Here is a 25,774-nt window from a genome sequence, read left to right as displayed (position 1 = left end):
CCTAGGGCTTGTTTTTTTTTTTTTTTTTTTTTTTTTTTTTTTTTTGAGCTGTTGTCTTTTGTGTTGAACTACAAAGCAAAAACTGTTTCATTGAACTTCTTTGAACAGCATTTGAATTGTGATTTATTTTCGAGTTTGAGAAAAATGTTGGCATTCCGTTGAGGAATGTATGAACTAAAGCCAGCTCTTTTCCACTTTATTCCTTTTTCCTATTTACCTGGAATAAATTTCTGTCTGTGTAATTCTTTTTTTTCTCTTTGGTTCACTTTGAGGAATGAGGAATGTTTGATTCTCTTTGATTGTTTTTTTCTCTTTGGTTCACTGGTGTGAAGCACCATTACTAATAGAGTGTGGACTATACCTGTGAGTCTCACTCTGCGAGACCCGTCCTTTGTTAGTGCGTAGTGCTTAGCATTGTTGGTGCCAAATAGAAGAACAATTTCTTTTTTATCATAGCCGGGTTAGGTACTTAGGCCTCGTTCGCTTCGCGGATTTGAGTTTTTAATTCGAGCTAAGATGTGATATTTTTTAAGGATTTTTAACTGTAGCAGAAAAAGTTAAATGTGACATTTTTTGAGAGTTTTTAACTGTAAAAATTTAAAATTAAAAACTCGAATCGGTAAAATGAATGAGGCCTTAAACTCAATGTATTGAAATGAGGCCGCAGATACTTTGGAGGAAGATGGGCATTATTAGTGGGTCCAGTCCAGGTTTTTTTGTGCTTAGCCCACCAAATCTGGGCTTGTAGCCCACAAACCAAATCTAACTAAGTTTTACTTGGCCCAATACCAAATGGCACAACCAATAGTCATTGAGGAATGGCTTTCTGCATTTATAGTGGTAATGACACGTTAAGAACAAATTTTTGCACAAATCAGATAGTGTATTGGAAAATCATAGCGTGATACTTTAGAATTTAAATCCATTTTAACGTTTCTACAAAAAGATATATATTTTTAACATGCATGATTAAAAATTTCTCTTTTCTATAAAACAATTATGCCATTAATATTACCCGTAGAACAAAAAACAACTCTGAAAAATTCGACACCCAAGTATATGTTTCCAAAATATGTTATTCGGAAGTTATAGGAAAATGTATTTTTCATGTTAAAAATTATTCCCATAAAAAAACATGCGTTAGATGAAAAGATAACAATAATAAGATTACATGGTAGTGAATGGACAAAGAAAGGTATTTTCTTAGCAATAAAAACAAGCTATTTGGTGAAAACAGATGACTTTTTTTTTTTTTTTTTTTTTTTTTAAAGAGTTTACCACAATTGTTACTTGAACATTAGAATGTAGAGAGCAATAAAGTGCGATAAATCAAAGTTTTAGAAAAGTTCAAGTTTTATTAAACGCTGCCTTACCCTTAAACCCATTCATAAATTGTAATTAATAAGGGGGTTAATCACGTTTTCATCCATAAGCCATTGTGTATCCAGTTGTTCTTCTTGGACAGGTTTCTGAGACTAGACGACGAGTGTAAAAATGCATATACATTGTAGTGTATAATCCTAACAAGGAAACAAAAAAAAAGTATGTACGAGGACTCATTTAGTTCACCGATTTGAGTTTTTAATTCGAGTTGAGATGTGATTTTATGTGAGAACTTTTTACTGTAGTAAAAAAGTTAGATGTGACTGTTTTTTAGAGCTTTTTACTGTAGCAAAACTCGAATTCGAAACTCGAATCGGTGAAATAAACGGGGCCTAAAATTAAAATAAAAAGTCCAATGCCAAGTCTAGCGGGATGAACCTAGTGGCAGACAGTAGTAATGTGCACATGCAATCCTAAAAGAATGACCCATTATTTGCAGTATTTTAAGTGCATGTGGGTTATATTATTAGAGGGACTAAAAACTAAATTACTAATAATAATATTCACGTTCGCTACATCTCCACTCCAACTTACTTATCAGATCTGATTTGCTTGACCATAAGACTTTTTTAAATTTATGGTTTTTCTTAGAAGATCAGAGATTTAACAAAATAGGACAAGTGACAGCCTGGAGATAGTTTACTTGAGCGGATTAAGGTCGGAAATTAGAAAGAAACTAACCACTCCAACAACCTTTCATTGTTCACTTCAAAGCTAAAACAAATCTGTGAAATTAATTAGTAAAAAAAATCGTTAGCGTGTTTCTACAAACAACTGCTAGTGCAGAAAAAAAAAATAAAATAAAGGTAAGAAGATTGTTATATGATTATTTAACGTGACAAAAATCTCAACCGTCGAACACATCGACAAAAACAGATTACAAGTTTGCTCTGATCGTAGTAACTGTGTTTACACTTGAAAGGCAGGCTCGTCCTCTTGTACTGTTGAGACAACTTGTTTTTCCTGCATTCAAAACTTCAAAAAAATAAAATAAATAAATAAATCATAGCTATTGATCTATAAAATCTCATCATAATCTAACAAATAAATTCAAAAACCATTCATAAAAGTTAAAGTTAATCTCGAAAAATCAAATTTAGCTTAAAGATAAATCTAAGATTAATGCAACCATTCAAATCCGATGAAGAGATTAACTAAGTCTTGTAATAATTCAGTGCACATAAAAAAAAAAAATTCCTCTGACAATGACAAAAAAAAAACATTATTTTTGACAATAATGCAACAAAAATCATTAAGGCCTCGTTCATTTTACCGATTCGAGTTTTTAATTTAAAATTTTTATAATTAAAAGCTCTCAGAAAATGTCACATCTAAATTTTTCTGTTACAGTTAAAAACTCTTAAAAAATGTAATATCTCAGTTCGAATTGAAAACTCAAATCCGCGAAGCGAACGAGACCTAAAAATCCTAAACATAAAAATTGTCCCACTCTCGGATGCCATATTTTTATTAAGTTGTGTTAAATTATAGTTTAACTAATTCACTTTTAATAAACTATCTTGAACACATTATTAAAATATCAACTTTTTATTGACTAGATGTATCGTGTAAGCATGATGACATAATACACTCGATTTACTCAATAAATTTCTTTTAACAATATAAATTAGAAGTATTTATTTAAGTTCTAAATCTATGGTCAAATGAACCGCCGTATTTATTGGTGTAAAAATACCTCCTGTAAATGGTCATGATCACCATATACATGTGCATAAATCACATGTAGAGTATTGCAATATAATATTTCTGCCTTGAGTTTAAAGGCAAAGTAGTGGTTCGACACTTGTGCTGTTGCTTAAATATTCCTGCAAGTAGAACTCTCTCTCTCTGATTATTTTTTTTTTTTAATGTCTTGTTGCTTCTACCTCTGTTCTTATGTTTTAATTTATTTGAGGGTCGCCCTCTATTCTTTTGAAATTGTCTTTTGTTTTCATGATAATTAACAATGAAATATAAGAGTGGTGAAATTAAGGCAATCTCCTAGCTACCATTAATGTACTACATAAAGATCGATAAACCTCATTTATAAAAAAGAAACAAGAACAGACAAGGAACCTCTTAAACAAGAAGACTGTTCTATCAAATATATAATAATCAAACAATTAACTGTCTAACTGAATTTCCTGCCTGGGGACGCAAATAAAGTTCCACACCAGCTCTACTGGTGTTGGCCCTCTGGCTAGCCTTGTTTCTCATCTCTATAACCTTCTTATGAGAGTTGGAGTGAAGCGATGGAACAAAAGTCGGACTTGCTGCAGGACGGTACTCTGGAAAGAGGCGTCCAGACCTAAAGCGAACCCCGCACGCATTGCAGAGGGTCTTCGGGCCCATTGGCCCTTCCCTCCATTGTGGGGTAGTTGTCATCTGACAGTGCGTGCATTTTTTGATCTCGCCCGATTGCTGCGAGGAGACGTTTCTAACCTCTATACCTATGGGGTGTGGCGTAGCTCTTTTTTTCTTCATAGCTTTTTTGGCGGTTTTGAACATCTTGCCAACCTGAGGAGCTCCTAAATCTGATTCAGAAGCTGCTGAAGGACGTAACCTTTCCAAAGCTGCAATGAAAGGTAAAGTGTACAGCCGATCGAAGTTTGAGGGGCGAGAACGCTTCTTGCTTCGTGGACGCTTCACTGGAACGACGGAGGACTTTTGGTCAGCAGTTCTCGGATTTTCAGCAAAGCAGGAGCTATTGCTTTCAAGGATGGACACTGGACTGGAGGTCTTGAATAGGTGGATATGTTTGATATCAGAAGAAGAGTCATCGCTTAGGACAATCCCTCCACTAGAAGTCGTTTCAGCAGCACTTGGCGATCGGTTTAGTCGACAAGTTCTGTCATACTGAAAAGTAGAATATAGGACAGACAAAATATCAGGGTAATCAAATATGTTGTAACGTCCCCGTATATACACTAGAATTACACATGTATCTGTCACCCAACAGTAACTAAATTCAAGAAGGAAACAAAGCGTCAAACCAATTTGACAGCAACGTACATACAAAATCATCAGCTTAAATTGTGAAAAAGAGACTTGTATAACCGTAACATCTAAAGACTGATTTGCTTATTCACACGTAGTATCTTTTTAGTCTTTACAATCTTTTCACATAGAAACTTCTTCAAGGAAATTGATTACTAATAATGTAAATGAGGAATTAAATACTACATGGAAAAATATAAATAAAAAACACGATGTATTTCCAGAGAAGCAAATCAGTCAGGACTCATGACAAGTTCAGTGGATATAAAAATTAGTAGATACATACAAATCCAACTAATTTAGAAGAAATCATATTTTCTGGACCTTTCTATTCCCGGATCGAAAAATTCACAAGACTGGAAGTGTAATCCTGACACGAGACATAGCTTTGATTCTCATCCATCTGCAGGAACACTGCTGCATCCCACCTGTGTGCCATACTTTCTTGCCTATAATTGTCTTTTTCCCTTTACCTTCCAGTTGTTACTGGTTTATTTTCTCTGTCAACGTCACCTAACAATATATATATATTTTTTTCCCGTCGAAAATAGCCAAGTCATCTCTACACTTTGATAAAAATGTATGCTACCGCTACCAATTTGTTCGAATAATCACATTTCTTCAACCCCAGGACAGATTAGAATCACCAGTCATTCGCTTTATCAGTCATACACCAAGAAATAAGAGTCTACATAGTACATATTATACACGTACGCTGACGACATAAAACTCAAAGACTTTCAGTTTAGTGGATGACAAAGTCAACAAATTTATTCATATAAATATATAAACACATAAGATATACACACACATATATATATATATACATACATATATTTACATAAGAGGAAAAATAACAACTCACCGAAAAGGAGATATTTTTAATTTCTTTTGAACTATCTTTCTGTAAGCCACTACAAAACACAGATGAAAGCCCCATTGAAATATCAGATGGAAGATCAAGCAATTGTATGTCGTTCCAGTCATCTTTTTCAGCACCGACTTCCACATCTTCCAGGGGGAAATCAAAAATGTTAAGCAAATCCGTGGAGACTCCATCAAAGTCCAACGAACCAACCATGTCAATTAGTACAGTCTAACAAAAGTGACAAAATAAGACAACGTTAATTCAAAGGTACTGTACCATTTAACATACACTCTAAAGTTTTTAAAAATAGATATAAAAAAAAAAAACACCCTTTATAAAGAAATGCATGCATTAAATTTTTATTGGTTAAAACTTACAAAAAAAAAAGGTGATTATTAGTAAAAAAAAAAAAAATAAGGCAACGTAATCTCGTTGATTTGGGTTTATACGTGTGATTAATTATATCCCAATTGGGAAAATGGAATCAGAGAAAGACCACCGTAATTAGCAACCAAAAATTATGTACAGATAAAAGTAAAAAAAAAAAAAAAAAAATCAACTTCTGAAAATATATAGAAAAGGACTTCGAATATTCTAGAGGATCCTTAAATTCATTCAATATCGGGATCACAATAAATTTTGGAAAATGGTTACAAAAGGAGAACTTATCCCGGTTTTTGAAAACGGATATACGACGTCGTTTTCAATTTTCTTCCAAATTCACTTCTGTTTCAGACACTCGACGAACGGATGACGAAATAATCCTCACAAAAAATCTCAAATACGCTTACTGATAAACTGAGAAATTGCTTGAAAAGGGCATATAAAGAAAAAATTACAGTTTTTCCCCACATTATTCCCAAGAAATCATTTCTTTCATTTTTTTCTCGTTTCAAATCCCATTTACGGAAAGACTCCCACCATTTCCCCTCACTTTCTCGGAAACCAAACACGAAAAGTAAACCAAATGGCGTAAAAGACAGGAAAGGGAGAAGAAAGACGAAGCTCAGCTAACCTAAAACTCCGAGCTGGGAGAAAATCAATGGAGGAGTGATGTTCAGAAGATGAAGAACAAGAAGAAGCGCATTTGCAGCTCCGCCATTACATCTCACAAGCAGAGATCGATCGCCGGTGAACCGTTAGGGTGTCAGATAGAGACAGACAGCGAGTTTGTGCGAGCAAAGAGAGAAGATTGGGATTCTGATGTCTGGAAATTGGAATTTTAGGTTTTCTTTCGACAGTGCGCGTATTGTAGTACAATAACCTTTACAGCTTTTACGGTGGACCCTCGGCTCTTGTGTTCTAATCAGCGTATGTTTTGTTTACTTGATTGTGATGTAGTTTTGGATTGTCGGCGTTTGGTGTGTTTTTATTTATTATGGTAACGGTGAGAGGATGTGTGGGTCTGATTTTTTTATTTTGGGTACAAATAACATGTACAGATCACCGACAATTAGATACTAGATCGAATGGTATTTATTTACGTTATTGAAGTGTTGAAGATTCAAATCATAAATGATTTAAAAATTGTGGTTAGACAAATTATTAATTTTTAGAAAGGGGAAAAGCTCGTTTGTTATTATTCATTTAGTGAATTTTAGTTCTCATACGTCTCTTCGGTTCACTAATTCGAGTTTTTAATTCGAGTTGAGATGTGATGTTGTGTGAGAACTTTTTACTGTAGCAAAAAGTTAGATATAACTGTTTTTTAGAATTTTTTACTATAGCAAAATTTAAATTTTAAACTCGACTCAGCAAAAAGAACGGACTAATGGTTACAAAAAAACTATGTTGTATTGTATATATTTAGACTGCAAGTTTTTATTTGTACGTTTTTTATTATGATGTAATTTAATGTTTTAAATTATGTAATTTCATTAATACAATAAAACGTTAGAAGTTTTCATGGAGTAAAATTTCTGAGACCTTCTCTATATATTTAAGTATACATATGAGGATTTTCCATGAACGTGTTAAATCAAAAAGTATAATTATATTAAAAAGTAACTACTATTAGAAAAAATAAATAACTAGTAGTTTTTTACTTCAATCGTTATATGTGTATCAAAATTATTTGTTCCGCATACTTTTTTAATATGATGTACTTTTAATTATATTTAACTATCATAAATTGACATTACTAGTAGGACTCTTCTACCAGAAAAACTATGCAAGAAATATATATGATTGGTTTTAATTATTTTTGAACCCATAATTATTACAAGGGTTAATTTCACAAATAGTTTCTTAGATTTACACTCAATCTCACTTTAATTCATAACAATTAAACGTCGCACATATAGTCTCTGAAGTTTTATTTTGTTTCAATTTCAATCATTCCATCAATTATGTATTAAAATTTAATGAAATCTGTGTAAATTAGAACAACTAAAATTTTAGGTCAATCTGTGAAAATTTACTTTTAATTTTTGTATTGTTTGTCTTTTAATTTTATATGTTTTCAATTTTAGTTCATAATTTTTATAATTTTCGTCACATATTTAACACCAAGCTAATAGAATGATCGAAATTGAAACATAATAAAACCCATGGGTCCAACTGTACGACGTTTAAAAAATCAAATACTAAAGTGAAATTAAACTTAAATCTTAGGGACCATTCGTAAAATTAACTCTCGTTATAAATAAAAGAGACGCGGTTACAAGAGGCTTTCTTTTAAGGGAAAAAAAATACCTTTTTAATTTCTTTTTTTTCCCTCTAATTAAAAAAATTACTGGTCCCAGCAAAAAAAAAAAAAAAAAAAAACTAGAGTTTGCAATCTTAAAGAAAGTTAAAGAAAAGCCAACCTGGCCAACTCCTTTTAAAATCGATAATTATGTTTCATCTTTGATGCGAATGGCGACTTTAATCACGTTACTGTAGATCGTGCAATAAAGCAGATCTTGGCCTTTAGCAGAAATTGCATTGAAGCCAAGAAAAAAACGCATTATGCAGATAAAAACGTTTTCTTCTCGTCAGAAAAATAGATAGAAAAGAAATTCGTTACGTATCAATTCTCATAGCCTATGGAAATTTGTTTTGTGTATAAATTCCTTTGACGTTTTCTCATTTCAGGCCAAGTTCATTACCACCTTCTCTTTCCATAACAATATATACACATAATTCACTACCATTAGAGTCACAAGAAAACAAAAAGAGATACACTGTTCATTCATTTGGATAAAAAGAGACGTATTATTCTACTTACCCTTTCTCATTCTATTTCCCTACTCCACATTATATAATAACATTGAAGCCAAGAAAAAAACGCATTATGCAGATAAAAACGTTTTCTTCTCGTCAGAAAAATAGATAGAAAAGAAATTCGTTACGTATCAATTCTCATAGCCTATGGAAATTTGTTTTGTGTATAAATTCCTTTGACGTTTTCTCATTTCAGGCCAAGTTCATTACCACCTTCTCATTCCATAACAATATATACACATAATTCACTACCATTAGAGTCACAAGAAAACAAAAGAGATACACTGTTCATTCATTTGGATAAAAAGAGACGTATTATTCTACTTACCCTTTCTCATTCTATTTCCCTACTCCACATAATATAATAAGGTCAATAAACAGAAGCAAAAAATAGTATCATATATATTATGTTCTGTGATGGGACCTCTCGCACATGGTGGAAGGAATGGCAACAAAACTGAACTTCTGGAAGTCTTTTCAGTGTCTCAAAAATATCATGTGTTGGTTTCTATTACCCGACAAGGGCTTCATCAACATAGCCATAGCTTTCCCTGAATCACCAATTTGGCAAGACCTAGCTCTAATGGCAGCTTATCAATGTCATATGATATCGATAGGCGTTGAACCAAATGCAAAAGACCAGGTTCTGCTTTCTAAGATCCAAAATAGGCCGCTTTACTATGCCATTTCTAATGGAATTTTAACTAAAAATGCAGGCTTATACTGTGTGAAAGCAAACCAAAAACTTAGCTTCAAGTACAAGAGACAACTAATGGGACAGCCACCAAAAGAACAAAGCTAAGATCTATAAACTGGCATAGAGTACAAAAATGTGGATACTTTTCTTTATTCCTTTTTGTAACTCGTTTTTTGAGCCTGTGTTCCAGGAATATAATGGCAATCAAAAGCATTCATACCTTAACTTTCAACATTCTTCTTCGTGCATTTACAAATACAAAGAAGATAAGGAGTGAGACAAGGGTCATGCCTATTGAAAGGAAATTCCAAAATGTCCTGCGGTATGAATTGTTGAACATACTCTCCAACTTCTCCTGCAAGTTAAATATACGCAAAAGAATTTAAGCCACAATATAAGTGTGCTGCTCGTTTGGAGCAATCAAGATGGCGTCGAAAAGAGGACGAGTATATTTTTAAGCATTTACCCTCATGAGGTATAAATTTAGATTTAACAGTTACAGTGCCATCTTAGACATTATAACTACAGAGAATGATAACTGGAATATACAAATTCAATGGTAGAAAACAAGCTAAAATGACGAAGTGGAGTTGTCCTCAAATATGCCATGTTACCACAAATACAGCTCAGCTTCTACAGTGTGATAACTTTTTTCTTATTTTATTTTTTATTTTTATTATCATTTAAGCTCCTAAAATGCAAAAAAAAAAAAAAAGAAAAAAAATAAACCTCAATTTTATGTTCTGATTAACATCTCAGACAGGAAGAGAAAGGGAAAAAAACAGACAGAGACATCCTCACATGCACCCTAGCCGCTCTAAGAGAGGCATATACAGGAAGTGCAGAAGTTAGGATAAAACAACCAAAAAGGGTCAGAATAAGACTCTGACAAGGACAATGGCATCAATTACGATGCAACAGCTGATGGCTAAAACAGTAAGCATATATTGGCTTAGGTCATATAATCATCTCAACAGTTCCAAAGAAAGTGCCTATGAAAGCCTTCTAATTCATGATATTAAATTCATCTCTTCCAATTTCCAAGCCATAACTTCATCATAAAATCATAACTTGAGGGCTGTACCTAACTAATTAACGAGCTGGAAGAGAAGCCAATACAATCTTACAAATATACATAGCCACTGAAAAAAGAGAATTGTAAGGACAATAAAAGCATCTTTGGATAAAGAGACTTACTATGCCAACAAAATTATGCATTGAACGTTTATGTTGTTTTGCAAAGATGTCCTGGGCATATTTGTAGAGTTCCAAATCCAGGTGGTTAAGTGACCTTATTTGTTCGAGGACCGCTTTAGAGACATGATGGCGTGCCTGTTGAATTTCAAGCTTTGGGATGTTAGCAGAAACCAAAGGGGAGAAAACAAGTTAAAGTAAAATAATAATAATAAAAAAAAAGCCAATATTGCAAATGAAGTCTCATTCGAAGTGTAATCTGCAAGGTGCGAGTAACCAAGGCATTGAGATTGTTTCAGGTAATAAGTCAACAAAAGCATATCCATATCCATATCCAGGCTTTTTCTTACAAAAAGCTAGCACAAAACATAGAAAACAAAGGTGTAAACAAGAAAAGCAGCACCTGCAACTTTTTAATAGAACAAAATAAATTAACATCATATGGGGTATCAGACCATAACACCCAGCAAATAAGAGCAAAACACAGTGGGAAACATCTTCATGCATTTGCAAATAGCAAATCTTCTCACAGAAAATTCAGAAATTCAGAGCTCCATGAGGGATGCTAATCTTGAATTTAAATCAGCTTAAGACATAATTATATCAACAAAGCAAAAAAGAACTTTCCCCACGACCGAATTGGACTGCGGCCATATTCACAAGAATACAAATAAAAGAAAACGTGTGCAGAGATAGAATAGCTCATGGAAAATAACGCATGACGTAATCAGTTTGCTTCATTAGACTAAAATTTTACATATACCTCCTTGGTGAAGTTTACTGGTGAGATCCTGTTCAAAGAAGAGGTGCGCCGTTGTGTTTGGGCCTTTCGTAAACTAGAGATGCAAACTTCATAAGCATCCATAAGGTCTCCCACAGTCATCTAATATAAAGTTGGGATCAAAATGCAACATTTGTCAAAATAGAGGAACAGATCACAACTCATGCTTATATATAGAAGTTTCACATCATATGAAGTAGCTTACATTTTCTTTTAGTGCTTCATCATTTTCGGGTGAAGCTATGTCAGTAGTGTTTTGGTCCGAGGTGCTCTTCTATTGTGCAGGAAAAGTGCAGTGAAAAAGTTATAAGGATAATGTCCAATTCAAACCAGTCATTTAAGATTTTTTTTTTCTCGAAAGAACAAGCAAAGAAAAACTTTCTTGATTACCTGATGGTGATTGTTATTGGGCCTGGAATCTGAAATCGAAGCACTCCGTGCTATAAAAAAGTAAATGAATTAATCACTGTGCAATGAATCTATGCTGTCTAATACTTGACTGGAACAAGAGTGTTGACATTTTTAAGTACTGACATATCCAGAAGGGGGAAAAAAAGCACTAAAGCAGCAAACAACCTAAAGTAGATGTAAAATTGAACCGGGTGTTGTACAAAAACCAGCTCAAAGAAATAGGTGTTTCCAATTCCATTTTTATTCAGAAAGTCCACAAGAGTAACTTTCTTTGCACATCCGTTATTTATGCCTAGTTAACATAAGAAATACTAAATGCCAAAATGATAACATCTCCCAAATTAAAAACAAACAAAGGCTAACCAATTCAAATGTTGCATTTGATAAATACAGAAGGTTAACTAAAGAGAAAAAAACAGTTGTCACACCACTAACCTGATTTGTTGTCAGCGGTGCTCTCTGTGCTTGAGCTTGACGTCCTGAGCTGAGAAATCACTTGTGAACCCACTACATTTGCAAACATGGTCGCAGATTCTCTGTGTTCTTCAGTGAGACCAACATACAACATATCATCTAACCGCTTCTGCAGGATTTTAGCAAATCTCTATCATGGTCATTTGGCGAAAAAAGGATGATGAGAGAAAAATGGACATTGACACAATACCATTCAAAACATTGCACTGAACACCTCAGCTTTAAACACTAGATAGAGGCTACTTCACAAGCACAAGGCCCGTAAAAGGACCTTTATTGTATTACCTTTGCCACTTGAAGCACTAGATCACCGAGAACTGTGTGCTTTTGCACACATTGGCGAACTTCATGTGACTCGGGAGTATAGGAGTTGTTTGTCAATCCTGCAACCTTTAAAGCTAAGAAGTCAGGTATTAAGCTCAACGGTTGTCGGATAGATTGAGCCACAAATAAGATTAGAACTACACAAATGCAGTGAACTATGGCCTAAGGACCTGCTCCACCATGCTACCTGAAAAGTTGCCCCATTGTGAATGATCTCATGAGCAATAGGATCCTCAATATATTCTTGTAGTGGCATAACCATCTCCAACATGTCATATGGGTCATTGCTCATAATTTCATTCAAGCCCCTGTGCTTTCTAGCATCTCTCTGCGCATAACAATAAGAATAAAACCAGGCGAGTCCTCAGCAAAGCTCTTACAGGTATATTCAAAAAGTGAATCAAAGAAGGAAAGACGGATTCGTTGGTAGACGTTCAACTAGGATCCATTTTCATAGTCTGACATAATGATAATATCTTTCAATGTTATCAGTTATAGTGGAAAAATATAAACTAACGCCCAAAGTGATTTAAGAGATATGGAAGGATTACATGTGGGTGCTTATGTGACGAGAGAAAAATAATAAAGAGCAACACAAAAAACAGGAACACATTTGTGCATCCTCACATATAAAGGAGATACATCAAGCAATAGAATATGAAACATACACGAGCGAAAAGGTCTTCCCTCATCCATGGAACCAAATATTTCCACGGCCAGATATCCAGTGTGCTTACACCAGTAGTTTTAGCACGCAATCGTGCAGCCATTTGTGTTGCAGAAGTTAAGTTAGGATGCACCAAAAACCTAGCTGCTACTTCTACTGAAAATTCATAAGTACTGAAGACACGATCCACCGGATCCCTAAGTATTGTCACTACTGAAGTTCTCTGCTTCGGAAGTTTAGACATCATACTATAGTCATCATGAGTAACCAACAGCCTGCATTTTTGTTTTCTGCATAGGATACAAAATCAGTATAAACTACAATTCCAGGCAGAAGCAGAGTTTGCAAAAGGATAGAGTCAAATAAGTTAATAAGAAAGAAAATTTTCTCAAGCTTTTTCTGTAATATATAAGTCAAACTGTCCTCCAATGGAGCGTCTTCGCTTCAACTCCCAAGAAACTCTAGCCTACAAACAACTGACATTTACTGGAACTACCTCCATGTATAACTCAATACTCATTTAGACAGAAATGGGTCAGCTATCCAATTACCCCAAGAAGCAGCGAGCGTTTGCTATTCAAAAGAAAATTTATTATTTGAAATCTACTAGATATTCAAATGATTATAAAATTTAGAAAACGTCTAGCATAAATACTATCAGAGAGAGAAAACAAACAAATATTACCTTGGATCGAATCGCAGCTTATCATAAGATCGAGGGCATTCCAGAGAGTTAGGGTACAACTTTCTCAAGAAACTGCATTGTAAAAAACAGCCAGAAGCATAAATTTATAACTTCATATGTATAGTGTCAGTATTTAGTTAACTGTACCATGCATGTATGAAATTACCAGTGAAAATATGTTCGCCCGCCTGTTCTGGGGACATGGAGAAAAAACAGCAAATCCCTTAATGTGTGTTTGTCTTCTTTGGCTTCTTCTTCAAGTGAAGAAAATGCCCATTTCTGGACAATTCTCTCACAATGCCCATAATCATCACTAAAAGTAGAGGCATTCACCCATACGGAAACTGTCGAAGTGTTGGGGGAGAAAAAAAAGGAATAAAAAATAACCAATAACTTAATCCTAATGGGAGATAAACATAACGAAAAAGAATGCAGAACAAAGAATAATCCAGTAGTTTAGAAATAAAATATATACATATATTTTTTAGACATTATACAAAAATATAATCTTTTAGGAGTCCAAAAACACTGATTGAAAAGTGAAACTTATAAAAGAAAAAGAAAAAAAAAAGCCATATGTCAATTAAATTCAGCTAATACATACCAAATCCCAGAAACAACAGCAGCAAAGAAAATTTTTTAGCAGGATCCATAGAAGCACTGTCAAGAAGCAACGAATATATATTGTCAAACGACATAAAAAAGTAACGCAATTCAAAACGGATGTTAGGATTACGAGGGAAAATTTCAAAGACAATTCCTCTATGGGAGTGTTAATTGATCGGAAGCAATTATGAGCAAGGAAAACGTCACGCGATTGAAATGCCAGAAACTTTTGCTAATCTTTTCAATTCTCAATATCAATAAAACACCAAAACCTTAAACAACGCAAATGACCAACCTGAAATGAGAATCCGCGAAATACCACAAACAACAACGAAACTTTAAAGTTGAAAAATAAATAATAAAAAAAGCTCAAAACACAGGTCCGATCAAAAGAGCCGAAAACAAAAAGGAAAGGAAGGAAATTCGATTAGGCCTACCAGTTATGTTAGGAGGATTTGGTGCTCATAAATTCCGCCAAATCGGTGCCTGGGGAAAAGCAGACAGGCCTCGCGATCAATGAGGTCCCACTCTTTTCCAGAACCTTCCAGAGATCCCGAAGGAACTGAGTGTCCTCCGCTCGCCGGCCCGCCCGCCCGCCCGCTCGCTCACTCTCCCACCTTTTTTTCAAAATTTTCTCGCCGACCAAACAGCGCCCTCTTTTTACTCTCGTGGAAAAGGATGTTGTGGGTTGGATTTTCCCGGGAAACGACAATCTTCTTTCCTAGATATTCTTGTCCCTGTTGTGCAGGGGATTTTTCATTTTTCGGCCTTTCATTGGAGAGTCGGAGACTTTTTTTTTGTTTTTTTACTTATTTTTTTGAGTGTCGGAGTTTGACTTTCAAAACGACGACGAAGCGAAGGTACTGAAAGTGGCGCGTGGAAGTTGAATGTTGTTGTCGATTTGTGTCGTAATCCGTTATTGCATTGGCCTAACTTCGCAGCGGGTTGACTAGCGGAAAAAACTTTGAAGGTGGCAAAATGGTAATAGAATTGGCTTTGCTTGTTCTCGCGGACGTAAAAACTGGGAATTTGGGATCGGTTTTGCATTTACAAAGCTACTTTTTTGCCTCAACCAAAGCCATTTTCTGTCTAACAACACGTTAAACTAAGCAAAATTTTTTATTCAGAGCCAAAAAAAAAGCAAAATTTTTTATTGCTCTGTACTATTTACGCTGTCCAATAAGATTTTTCAGAATATCAAAATAATTTCATCTGTCTAATAAGATATTTCGCTATAACAAAATCTATCAAAATAATTTTATCTAAAATTTAAGTAGCATGGAGCAATAATTAATTTCCTTGCTTTTTAGCCTATTGCAATTTTTTTTTGCTCCCATCATACCAAACAATACCAAAAAAAATCAACTTCTTTCATTTTCTTTACATTTTCTTTCTCTGTGTTTTCTTTTTCATTCTCTCTTCTTTTCCTCTTATCAAACAAAGCGTGAGTCGGTATTAAACATGATCCTGTCATATAATGACCCTCAATTCAATAATGTGTGCTATCGGGAAATTCGTGATTTTGAAATGCACAAAGAATGTGGAAAAGAGGGTCCAGGTTCAGCTTGCAATTTTCAATGGTTAAATAGCATGGGTCAACGTGACGTTGAAATTATGTGTGTAACACAATTACCATAATACCCCCAAAATAGTATGCCCTTCGGTCTGTTATTTTTTCTTTTTTTAATTGTTGCAGTGCGACACAGGTCACAAGCCACAAGGTGTCCCCTATGTGCATTGCACAAGGTGGTCTGCAGATTTTTCTACTCTTGAATTTTTATTTTATTCTCAGTGAGAATATAAATTCATATATTCATATACATACTGAATTAAGGCAGTAAAATATTCAATGCTTTAACATGCTCTGAGATCCACCACTATCTCCAATAAATTTTGTTTGTCCAACAGGTAGACCCCACCCACTGACCACCCACTGACTGGTTTTGTATTTTCCAATTCCATGGCTTTGATTATTTGTGCCATTTCATAATTGGCAGCAAACATGCACACAAAAGGCCACTTTTCTGTTTCTGATATTATATGATCATGGAATGGAAACTTAACGGAAACAAACAGTACATCATAGAAAAGGTAAACAAACCACAAATCTAACTTTGAAAATATAACACTAGTGGAGAATGGCATCTTTACAAGGTTGATTAAATTATCCATCCTAATGATATCTACAGCAACATGAATTCCAGCCAATTTCAATTTTGAATCAAAGAATGAGTTCTGCAAATATGGTTGCAGATCACAAAGATCTCAGATATACCTTTTAAGTCTATATATGACCTCCCGGTTCTGGGTTAATCATGAATTGGGGAGATAGTCATTCTTCCAATGGGTATAAAATTGGGGTATAATCATGTTTTTGCTTGAGTTGGGGATATAATCAGTCCCTCACTAGAACTGACTTTGATGCGTCAAGATGATTAAGGCGGCAGGTTCCGAGAAGATACTCCGGGAGCTCTTCCGGTGTGTTTGCCTGAGCAAGAAGAAGAGAAGAGTTATGAGATTAATACTTGTTTGTAACTTTAAATTGTTTTAAGGAAACTCAGGTTTCATAAACTAAACGGTGCTAAATTAGAAACTGTAAAGCTTAATAAATTAATATTTATGAGGTATAGCAGATTAATATATGTTTGTGACTTTTAAATTAGAAAAAGAATAAAATATGGTATAAATGAAACAAATGAAGAACCGTCTCATACGGTTGAAAATAGAAGGTTGCTCTACCTGTACCAGAAATGCCATCTCGATAACCAGATTGCTAAGGTACCCCAGAACAAGACTAACCACACCCCTTGCAACCGTTGATGACCCAATATTGACACCAAGCTGAGTATAGTTCAGAATTAGCATCAATCACAGTAACAGAACAATGCTCAATAGTGAAGTACAGTATATATAATTTTTCTGTGATTTTAGATTTAGAAGTCGGCTGCCGATGTGTCTAAAGTGTCTTAATCATCACATCACAGCACAACACTCCAAACCAAGTCCCCTTATATTCCTACAATTTTATGAGTTGCTTTCAATGGTTTTTTCTACATCCATCTATATGGCACACTACCACCCGTTTAGTACGAAAAAAGTAATAGTTCAAACTATCTCAAAACTCGTGGATCAAAGTGAAATATGCACAGTTAAGAAAAAAGCAATTTCCCTCCTATAGACATTGTAGACCATCGTCCAAAAAGTCAAAAGTAATCAAATAACATGAAGACGAATAGAACATTATAAAAACCACAAGTTAACATATGTATATTCACAGTAAAAGAGCTGTTACTTGAGAAAATTTACCTCCAAGTAGTTTTTCCCATGGAAATAATTTATTTCAAGCGCTTGACCAATGAGGCATGCTTTCTTCCCCACGCTTTGCTTAACAATCCATGAACCCTGGGGAATCAAGTGTTGATTTAAGACCCATGGACCATACATTACAAGAGATGGAGTATGTGAAACATAGATAATGTCGTCAATTTATGGAATTAAAGTACAGAGAAAACCAAATGGTGACAACTATCACTCATATTGTATGCTTGTGCTGGGCATATTTTAACAGGAATTGAGCACAAACAACCACCAACTCCTCTTAAACGTAGTAATTTCATGCAGCTCCGCTCTTAAAGTATAATTTGCTGGATATGTATTACTTGTACCAACCTTAGATATGTATGGTATGAGCTTAAACCTTGAATTTCTAAATGCATCATCCCCCTTGACAAAACTCTCTAGCAAGGGCGCATCTTCTAATCGAGTATTCATCATATAGTACAGTGCTAGACTATAAGTCATTGAACCTGGGACCTGAGGACATAGTACATGAATTGAGTATTTCTAGAATGAAGGCAATAAGAGTAATTCCATCACAAACTGCTGTCATTTACCTGAATGTTCACAATAAAGAAAAACTCCGGCCCTCCTTGTACTGCATATTTCTGCAGAAGAAAAACTTTTAAACTGTAGAACAATAAAGCTCAACAACCAAGAGTGTATGAAGTTTAATGAGTGGCTGGGAATTCAAAAACAACAAAATTAACTTGCAATTATAGAAAGGGAAATATAGAGAGAAAGTGCAAAGAAAATAATGGGGAGCAAGAGGAACCCTGCCTGAACAATGCTTCCAGGACGGCCAGCAAGATCATCTTCCCGCTTGTCAGATCTTAGCCAATCAGCACCGACCATTTGCATTAAGGTGCCCTTTGCCTTAACCTAGAAAGGAAAAAAATCATACATGAGAAAGAAATATGACCTATAGTATGAATCAGTATGGCGAGAGAAGATTCTTTAGCAGCATAAATGGTATCTACACGTGAGTAACCAATTACAAAATATAATTATTGTCTCATCTAGACTGGGGCAGGTAATAACAGGTTACTACATTTGGTTCTCTTTAGCGGCATGTTTGGTGTTTGTACTTGAGCAAAAAAGAAAAAACATAGGTCAACCGTTGAATATAAGCCTAACATGATCTTTTCCAGGGCAGGAAAAAAATCCTACATTTGTTGGCATGAGAAACAGAATTAAGGAAAAAAGCCGATACCTTCAGACGGTCCTCCAAATAACTCTTTCCACGAATAAGGAAAGTAGAGGGATCTGTTGTTGTCCAACTGCAAGGCAAAGCACAAGTTGGATCCTTTGGAAGAGTTGACCCGTAACAGCATGATACGCTGTCTTCCATGGCCATCTCTTGTAAGTCTACATAGCCCCTCTTCTGAACTGTAACAAGTGACCTCTAGCTCCATTAATATTTTATGTGATAGAAAGCACACTATTAAGGAAGAGTAACATAAGCCATTAAAAGAAAAGTAAGCATAATTGTTGAGAAACTGACTTGCAAGATCATGCAATTTTTTCACAAAACCAGCAGCAGTTGACAACTTTGGGTGGCGTACGTCCTGCAACAAACAGTAGAAACCAAGTTAGAAAAACAGACAAGAAACATGTGTTTATGCGATTGCTCAAATCAGGGTAAAAATAAAATAGGTTTAAGCTACGAAGAACAAAAATTAAAAAGAGTAAAATAAAATAGGTCTAAGCCATGAAGAACAAAAATGAAAAGGATGGAAGCAGTAATTTCTTATTTTTATTTATTTATTTTTGCAGTGCAAAGAAGCATAGGGAAAGAAAAAAAGAAGGAAAAAAAAAACACTAGTGGCTTTAGTGGCCTCTCATAGGATTTTGGAACCATAAGAAGTGCATCTTGGGTCAATTTTACGTTAAAACCAAGTTCAAAATTGGAAGAGAAACCAAGTTCAAAATTTACGTTAAAACCACAGTGCATCTTGGGTCAAATGTTTACAGCTTATAGACAATTACTGTGCATGTTGAAGCCCGTGGAGCAAGGAGGAATCAAATGTTTAAACCAAGCTCAACCATGTACTAAACCATTCATTTGCTGATTATGATCATTTAAAAAAAAAAAAAAAACCAAAAAACTATACGAAGAATTTTATTTGTTAAGATAGAATGATTCTATTAGTCGGAAAGCATTCTAACTGCACTTCTCCAATGACTTTGGCTGAAACATATCATTTTACAATTGCAGGCAAGTTTACTTATCTGTGCACTAGTCAATTCTGAAAAATCAACATTCGGAACAGTTAACTTCCAATTTCACTCTCTCTATTTTGCAGAGTTTGCTTAGCTGTTTCTTTCGCTACTTTTTTATTTATTTTTTATTTGATCTGATTGTATTTCTTGTTTCTTTTTCCTGTAATTTTCCTATTCTCTTAGAAGCAGAATTGTACTATTTCCTTGTTGCATTTCTCTCCTTTTGTTTTAAGGTTACACTTGTCTAAAGATTGTCGTAACCTATTCAGAATAATTCTAAGAAGTAATGCATGTAGTTTTTCCTCCTCGCCTCTACTTGCTCACAGACACCTAGTATGGTTATTCCAGAAGATCCTTCAATCCCAAATCTAACTCGTTTCTATTGCGGGAAGTACAAAACTATCTATCAACTGCTTTTACCTGTAAATTTTGTTCTGGAACAAATTCAGGAACCCAATCAGCTTCTGATTGATCATAATCTGGGGGTTCGGGAACATCAAAGAATTCGTCAGCTGCATCATTCAGGCTGACAAGGCTCGCATGTTCTGAAGGTGTTTTATCTACTTCTTCTGCTATATTTCCCATACTGCTTCCATCCCCAGTCACTGTTCGAACATCAAACATGTCGTCCACCTCATTTTGATTCGCCCCAATATTTCTTGTCAACTCACCAGATGAATACTCAGACGAATGATAACCTTGTTTTGCTCTAAATAACTCCCGTAATGCTGTGATTCCCAAAAAAAAAAAATGGAGGAAAAAAAACAAAACTTTAATTAAATGAATAAATTTCATGAGATACGTGATTATTGCAATACGTTTTAAATTCTTCAAATACTTGAAGTTTACCAGCAACTCTTCCAAGCATTCGGATGGTTATAGCCCTAGCCGAAGAAGTCCTTAGATAAGATTTCCAGAATTTCCAATCAATAGCAAGCATGTGCTTCACAACTGATTGCTTCCCTTGGTTCACTGGTGAAATAACATATCCTCCACCTGCAAAGAATGCAATATTGCATTTGACTTGATGTGAATACAAGCATAAAAATAAAAAATTCTGTACAAGAATATTGAGGTAGCCGGTAGGATATATTCAATCTTATTAATTGCCGGTAAAAAAAAACCAACATTATTATGTAACATATCATTTTTAACGAGAAAACATGCAGCATGAGAAACAAAAAATGTCCAGTATAGTTCAATTTCTAAGCATACATTACTTTTAAGGCAAGCACGGACATAGCCTTTTTGAGGGGGACACTTCTTGTGAGAGACTGAGTGATAGAGAATAACTGCAACAAAATAAACGTAAAGAAGTCAATTTCTAATCGAAGGAGCTTAGGTCTGTTAAAAAAATACTTGGAAAATACTTCCTCAGAAGACTTATTACCATATGTCCCATCGTCTTCTCTTCTCCAATAGCGTCGCAACAATAGATCTCTTCGTTGCATTCCCCTGCAAAATATGAGAAAGCAATTAGACATTAAACCATAGATCAAATGCCTCAGAAATTAAATCACAACCAGTGGACTGTGAGACTGACCATGGTAACCAATCACTGTATAACTGCTTGTGAATAATATCAGTATGACCATCAAGGTGCTCAACCACACTGCCCTCGTAGAAACAAAAGTCCCACCTACAAGCCAATTAGTAAAGTTAACTTCAGCAACAACAAAACTTGGCTGCCAATTTTCGAATAAGCTTGAACCAAACAGGGAATAAGCCAGAAATCGGTCCCAAAAGCTAATACAACAGCCAATACGTTTAGGCTGAACATGGTAACATAAGTATATTTGTTCATGTGTACAATTATTTTCAGTTTTATCAATAGAATTTTCTGGACATAAAGATAGAAGCATACTCCTTACAGACTAGCAGGGATATAATCTAGTAGAATTAATTGACGTTGTAGTTTATAGAAAGATTCATACTAGACTTGCTTTTATCTCTATCTATATTTTCCTGCACGAGACTAGGTCCGAGGCTATCTGGTAGCATTACAATGAAAAGCAACAGTTAAATATCTAGCTTGGGAATTGGCAGCAAGTGATTTGTGTTTCCCTTGTTATTTTGTTGCTAACTTAGCAACACATACAAATTTACCTTCTTTGAGGCATGAAGCAGTCGTTAACCACATTTGTGTCCCATGACTAGGATTTTTTTTTTATCTGTAATAAAATTTTCAAAGGAAAAGGAAAGCTACGGCTACAATGTTTTAGTGGTGCTACGTAACCTAACTCAAATTTCATCAGACAAGTACGTTACAACTTCAACTTTGATATCTCAGGATATCATCAAGGTTTGCTCAAAAAACTTACTGTGATCTTGAGGGACCAAGAGACATAAGTGTTTGGAAGATTGCTTCTGAAGTTCCATCAACCACACCCACTGCCATTATAGCAGGATGATCATCCCACTGCTCAAGATAGGAACATGTTAGTAAAATGTCTGTTAGAACCAAAAAATGGCAAACAAAGCACCGGTCAAGTACCAACCTTTCCATGAGAGTCCCTATCTTTTGCTTCTTTAAATAACCGTAGACCTAACAAAAAATAATTAAAAAAACAGAGGAGAAAGATCATAGACCTGCATAACACCCATGATTTTGAGAAAAGAACTTTAGCTACCTCCAACAGCCTATAACTTTTTACTTCTTACCATTTTGACATCCAAATATCGTCCACGGCGAAGGAGCAATAACATCGGATGTCATTGGATCTGCTTGCGTAGAAGGACATATAGTCCAGTCTATGGAATTAATACGACTTGACCGGCTAGGTCCACCCAATCTACATGCAAAAAAGATATGAGTAAAACGATATGACATCCTGACAGAAAATAAAATAATATAATACACAAAGTACATAAAGATAAATGTCCGTAAGAAATTTACTTGGAAGTCACATCAAGTCAAAGTGGAAAACTACAACATTTGGTGAACAAGGAAACGGTTAGTTACACGTGTTAAACAAGAATAGTTGGTAATAAGCTATTGCACCTAAATGATTGCCATCTTCTCTTTGAACAATTTATAATATTGTCTCCTATATCTGGACCACCCTGCATATATTCATAAACACTGGGATGAGTACCAAGTATAATTAGCTTTCCTGCAGGCTAACAAAATGATCTTTAACAAACCTGTAAAGCTGCTTCTTGAAAGGAATGAATCCACCTTGCTGCTTCTTCAGGACTGCTTGCCCCCAACTAAGAAATAAAAAAAAATAAAAAATAAAAATTACTAACTATTACGACCAAACAAAAAATTCACAATAATGAAAGAAAGTTACAGAGTAATACTAATGAGAATATCGACGCAAATATAGAAAAACAACACACTTCGGACAGAAAGATTACGGCACCTTAAGCTGATCGTTGTGATTGGAAGTGTTATAGAGAGTGAATATGAAGAAGACCTGACATTGCAAAAAAAATAATTGGTTTTTATAAACGCATTGCCAATACTAATGAAATCAGGAACCATGAAAAACAGATACATTAATACTATAAGAGCTACATTGTATGAAGTCCATACTTTTCTATGAATGCTCTCCCGACCATTGTCCATAACACGAATGCAAGAATCTATAATAGCACTTTTAACCGGTTCCTGAAATTACAAAACATTGATAAGCCATCTATGTCATTTTTCTACCAAAACAAAGTCTGATGAAAAAGCAGAAAGGAAAAAATATAAGGGCCACATTTCCATTCAAAGTCCATATAAACCAAATCATAATTTGAGGTTCCTGCTCCTCTCTGTGGCATAATAATATAATATTACTAATTCAATAGTTGATGGTGCAAAAATGGTTATTATAAATTGTTTTTTAAGGCAACGTCCATGACAAAGAAAGAAAAGTAAAAAAAAAAAAAAAAAAAAAAAAAGTTTTTAATATGAAGATCACAGGAAATCAAAAGTACAAAATTTTCAGCCAAAATCTTATAGAAGTACCATTCAACCAAAATTTAATTAAAGTCATCACCAAAATCTGCACGACATTTATGTTGAAAGAAGAATTACAAGAAAGAGAAAAAGAAAAGAAAAGGTAAAAGCTGGCTAAAAGTAACCCTTGAAGCTTTAATGCCGCTCTCTTATTTTCAGATTTTCAACATTCAGACCAGGTCGAACTTAAAGAAAAGAAAAAAAGTACTCGAAGCTGAAAGTATTTCCCTTACCCTCATTAACCCTCTCCGAAGGCATCCAAATTTGCATATGAATATCGAGAAACTCTTCGCAATTTGATTGAATATAAATAGTAGCATTGTCGATATCTTACAGGAGATCATTACCACTAAAAAATGTACCACCCTAAGAAATTCCTAATAATAAAAAATTCGCCAGTCAGTTGGAAAATTTTTCCTCTACTAGAAAATAAGTGCATTATCAGTGTTCAATACCTCCAAACATCTTCAAATAGTAGATGACTATTGACTCATAACTCTTCCGCATTATGCCGTTAAAACAAGAAACTTCCTTTATGCATACTAAGTTATATACACGCAAATACAGAAACAAAATATATTAAATCGAAACTTGATCACAGCTCAGTTCCAAACACAGTTTTCGACGATACGCAGACTATAAAGAAAAAAAAAAAAAGCAATCTCAACTGAATAGATTGATAATCGGCACTTGAACAAAATACTCCACTTTAAACCCCCAAAAGCAAATCAAAAAAAAAAAAAAAAAAAAAAAAAAAAAAAAAAAAAAAAAGTTCACAGAATTGAAAAGGCATTAGCAGTCTAATACGAACCGGAATTTAAATTCGAACACAGAAGCAATAAGAAATGGAGAAGAAAAAGAAAGAAAAAGCGACGAACCTCATCGTTTGAAGCGGGAACAGACTTGAAGCTTCTGAGATGGTGAGCTTCGAGAACGAAGTACCTCTTCCTCGAGTACTGAAGCCCAATCCGATTGGAGCGAATGAGGTACAGCCATCCCTCCATTCTTCCATCGGTCTGAGAAGTTTCCATTTCGAACAATCTCGAACAACCAAAAAAAAAAAAAACCGCCGATTAATTCTCAAAGAATCTCAAAATTCATGCAAAAGAAGCGGGATTCTGATCCTCTCCGTGTGAATTGCTCGGATTTCCGACGAAGATGGAGATGAAGACGAAGATGGTGATTCTCTGAATCCAGCTAAGGAATACAGAGAATCACTGCTTTCATCCTTGGAATTGTAGAAAACTCTCTCTCTCTACGTTTCTCTCTGTTAAAGAAAAGAAACCGAACTGGTGCTTTATAAGAGACAAAGATTGCCAGGCAAATTATTCAACTCCAATTACTTTATTGTCCCTGCTTTGCTAGTGTAACACTTTTTTCTTTTCTTTTTTTCCATGGCGGACAAATTCTCTGATTGCCTTTCATTTATTTGTTGGTTCATTTTCATATTTTTTTATTAGTATTTTTCACTTATTTATTGTTTTCTTGTCTTTTGTGTATTTTTTAATGTACAGTTAACTTATTCGAACTCATTAGTTTTTCCTAGGAAGGTTTTATCCCACCTAAATTACTTATCTGCTTAAGAAACTGATGGTAATGGTTTCGTTTTGTGGCCTCAGATTATTGATTAAAAATGTAATATGAGCCAGTTTTTTTTTTCAAATTTATTATTCTTTGAGGAAAAGTTTTTAGGTGCGTGTATAATTAGTTTCAAAATAATTGTTTTGAGAATCATTCTATGACTGATTTTAAAATTACGTTTGGTTGGTTTTTTAAGAGATTGTTTTGAGTATAATAAAAAAGTAAAATCGTGTTTATTAATTAATATATTATAATATTATTGATAAGTACTAAAAAATAAAAACATAAATGAAAACAACTTTTAATTATTTTCTAATTCCTTCACAAAAATCATTCTCACTGTTTTCGTTTTCATTTTTTATTTTTAAAATATTTACTAAATAAACGTCATTTT

The 25,774-nt window shown here is 34.5% G+C and overlaps 3 protein-coding genes across 5 annotated transcripts; all 3 read right to left on the bottom strand.

The window, feature by feature from the left end:
* Positions 1–3,357: 3,357 nt before the first annotated feature.
* LOC112090320 (GATA transcription factor 11-like) lies at positions 3,358–6,540 on the bottom strand. The gene is made up of 3 exons (XM_024161333.1): positions 6,264–6,540; positions 5,246–5,476; positions 3,358–4,239 (listed from the first exon to the last, which is right to left on the bottom strand). The coding sequence occupies exons 2-3, from the start codon at positions 5,459–5,461 to the stop codon at positions 3,499–3,501; spliced, it is 957 nt and encodes a 318-aa protein (XP_024017101.1). The 5' UTR covers positions 5,462–5,476; positions 6,264–6,540; the 3' UTR covers positions 3,358–3,498.
* A 2,303-nt stretch (positions 6,541–8,843) lies between these two features.
* Positions 8,844–15,253, bottom strand: LOC21391434 (protein-tyrosine sulfotransferase). Of its 2 annotated transcripts, none has more exons than XM_024161340.1 (13): positions 14,729–15,253; positions 14,290–14,345; positions 13,852–14,029; positions 13,686–13,757; positions 13,002–13,290; positions 12,521–12,661; positions 12,295–12,399; positions 11,971–12,118; positions 11,515–11,543; positions 11,330–11,398; positions 11,107–11,226; positions 10,347–10,481; positions 8,844–9,504 (listed from the first exon to the last, which is right to left on the bottom strand). In XM_024161340.1, exons 2-13 carry the CDS (start codon positions 14,336–14,338, stop codon positions 9,364–9,366), a joined length of 1,476 nt encoding a protein of 491 aa, XP_024017108.1. In that variant the 5' UTR covers positions 14,339–14,345; positions 14,729–15,253; the 3' UTR covers positions 8,844–9,363. The 2 variants fall into 2 exon arrangements, with proteins under 2 accessions (XP_024017108.1, XP_024017107.1); XM_024161339.1 differs by having other exon boundaries at positions 8,845–9,504; positions 11,515–11,564; positions 14,729–15,251.
* Positions 15,254–16,430: 1,177 nt separating this feature from the next.
* On the bottom strand, positions 16,431–25,053 carry LOC21391433 (protein ENHANCED DISEASE RESISTANCE 2). Of its 2 annotated transcripts, XM_024161331.1 has the most exons (21): positions 24,678–25,053; positions 23,389–23,463; positions 23,216–23,269; positions 22,995–23,060; positions 22,852–22,913; positions 22,512–22,642; positions 22,349–22,395; positions 22,172–22,269; positions 21,394–21,489; positions 21,241–21,305; positions 21,071–21,142; positions 20,700–20,846; positions 20,271–20,578; positions 19,132–19,195; positions 18,841–19,016; positions 18,408–18,509; positions 18,185–18,235; positions 17,961–18,104; positions 17,598–17,693; positions 17,031–17,132; positions 16,431–16,779 (listed from the first exon to the last, which is right to left on the bottom strand). In XM_024161331.1, exons 1-21 carry the CDS (start codon positions 24,828–24,830, stop codon positions 16,687–16,689), a joined length of 2,202 nt encoding a protein of 733 aa, XP_024017099.1. In that variant the 5' UTR covers positions 24,831–25,053; the 3' UTR covers positions 16,431–16,686. The 2 variants fall into 2 exon arrangements, with proteins under 2 accessions (XP_024017099.1, XP_024017100.1); XM_024161332.1 differs by lacking the exons at positions 16,431–16,779; positions 17,031–17,132; positions 17,598–17,693 and having other exon boundaries at positions 18,015–18,097.
* Between the last annotated feature and the right edge of the window lie 721 nt (positions 25,054–25,774).

Source organism: Morus notabilis, unplaced genomic scaffold, assembly GCF_000414095.1.
Source record: "Morus notabilis unplaced genomic scaffold, ASM41409v2 Scaffold922, whole genome shotgun sequence".
Taxonomy (NCBI): Eukaryota; Viridiplantae; Streptophyta; class Magnoliopsida; order Rosales; family Moraceae; genus Morus; species Morus notabilis.
Note: the sequence above shows the minus strand (reverse complement) of the source record. Positions and strands in the feature narration are given on the sequence as shown.

Excerpts from the sequence above, each read along its gene's own strand:
- LOC112090320 (XM_024161333.1), bottom strand. The coding sequence starts at position 5,461 with ATGGTTGGTTCGTTGGACTTTGATGGAGTCTCCACGGATTTGCTTAAC. Across the intron at positions 4,240-5,245 it reads TTAAAAATATCTCCTTTTCG|TATGACAGAACTTGTCGACT; the intron begins GTGAGTTGTTAT and ends TCTACTTTTCAG.
- LOC21391434 (XM_024161339.1), bottom strand. The coding sequence starts at position 14,338 with ATGGATCCTGCTAAAAAATTTTCTTTGCTGCTGTTGTTTCTGGGATTT. Across the intron at positions 12,400-12,520 it reads ACAATGGGGCAACTTTTCAG|GTTGCAGGATTGACAAACAA; the intron begins GTAGCATGGTGG and ends TTAGCTTTAAAG. Across the intron at positions 11,227-11,329 it reads ATGAAGCACTAAAAGAAAAT|ATGACTGTGGGAGACCTTAT; the intron begins GTAAGCTACTTC and ends ACTTTATATTAG.
- LOC21391433 (XM_024161331.1), bottom strand. The coding sequence starts at position 24,830 with ATGGAAACTTCTCAGACCGATGGAAGAATGGAGGGATGGCTGTACCTC. Across the intron at positions 19,017-19,131 it reads AAAATTGCATGATCTTGCAA|TTCAGAAGAGGGGCTATGTA; the intron begins GTCAGTTTCTCA and ends CACTTGTTACAG. Across the intron at positions 18,105-18,184 it reads TCTTTATTGTGAACATTCAG|GTCCCAGGTTCAATGACTTA; the intron begins GTAAATGACAGC and ends CTATGTCCTCAG.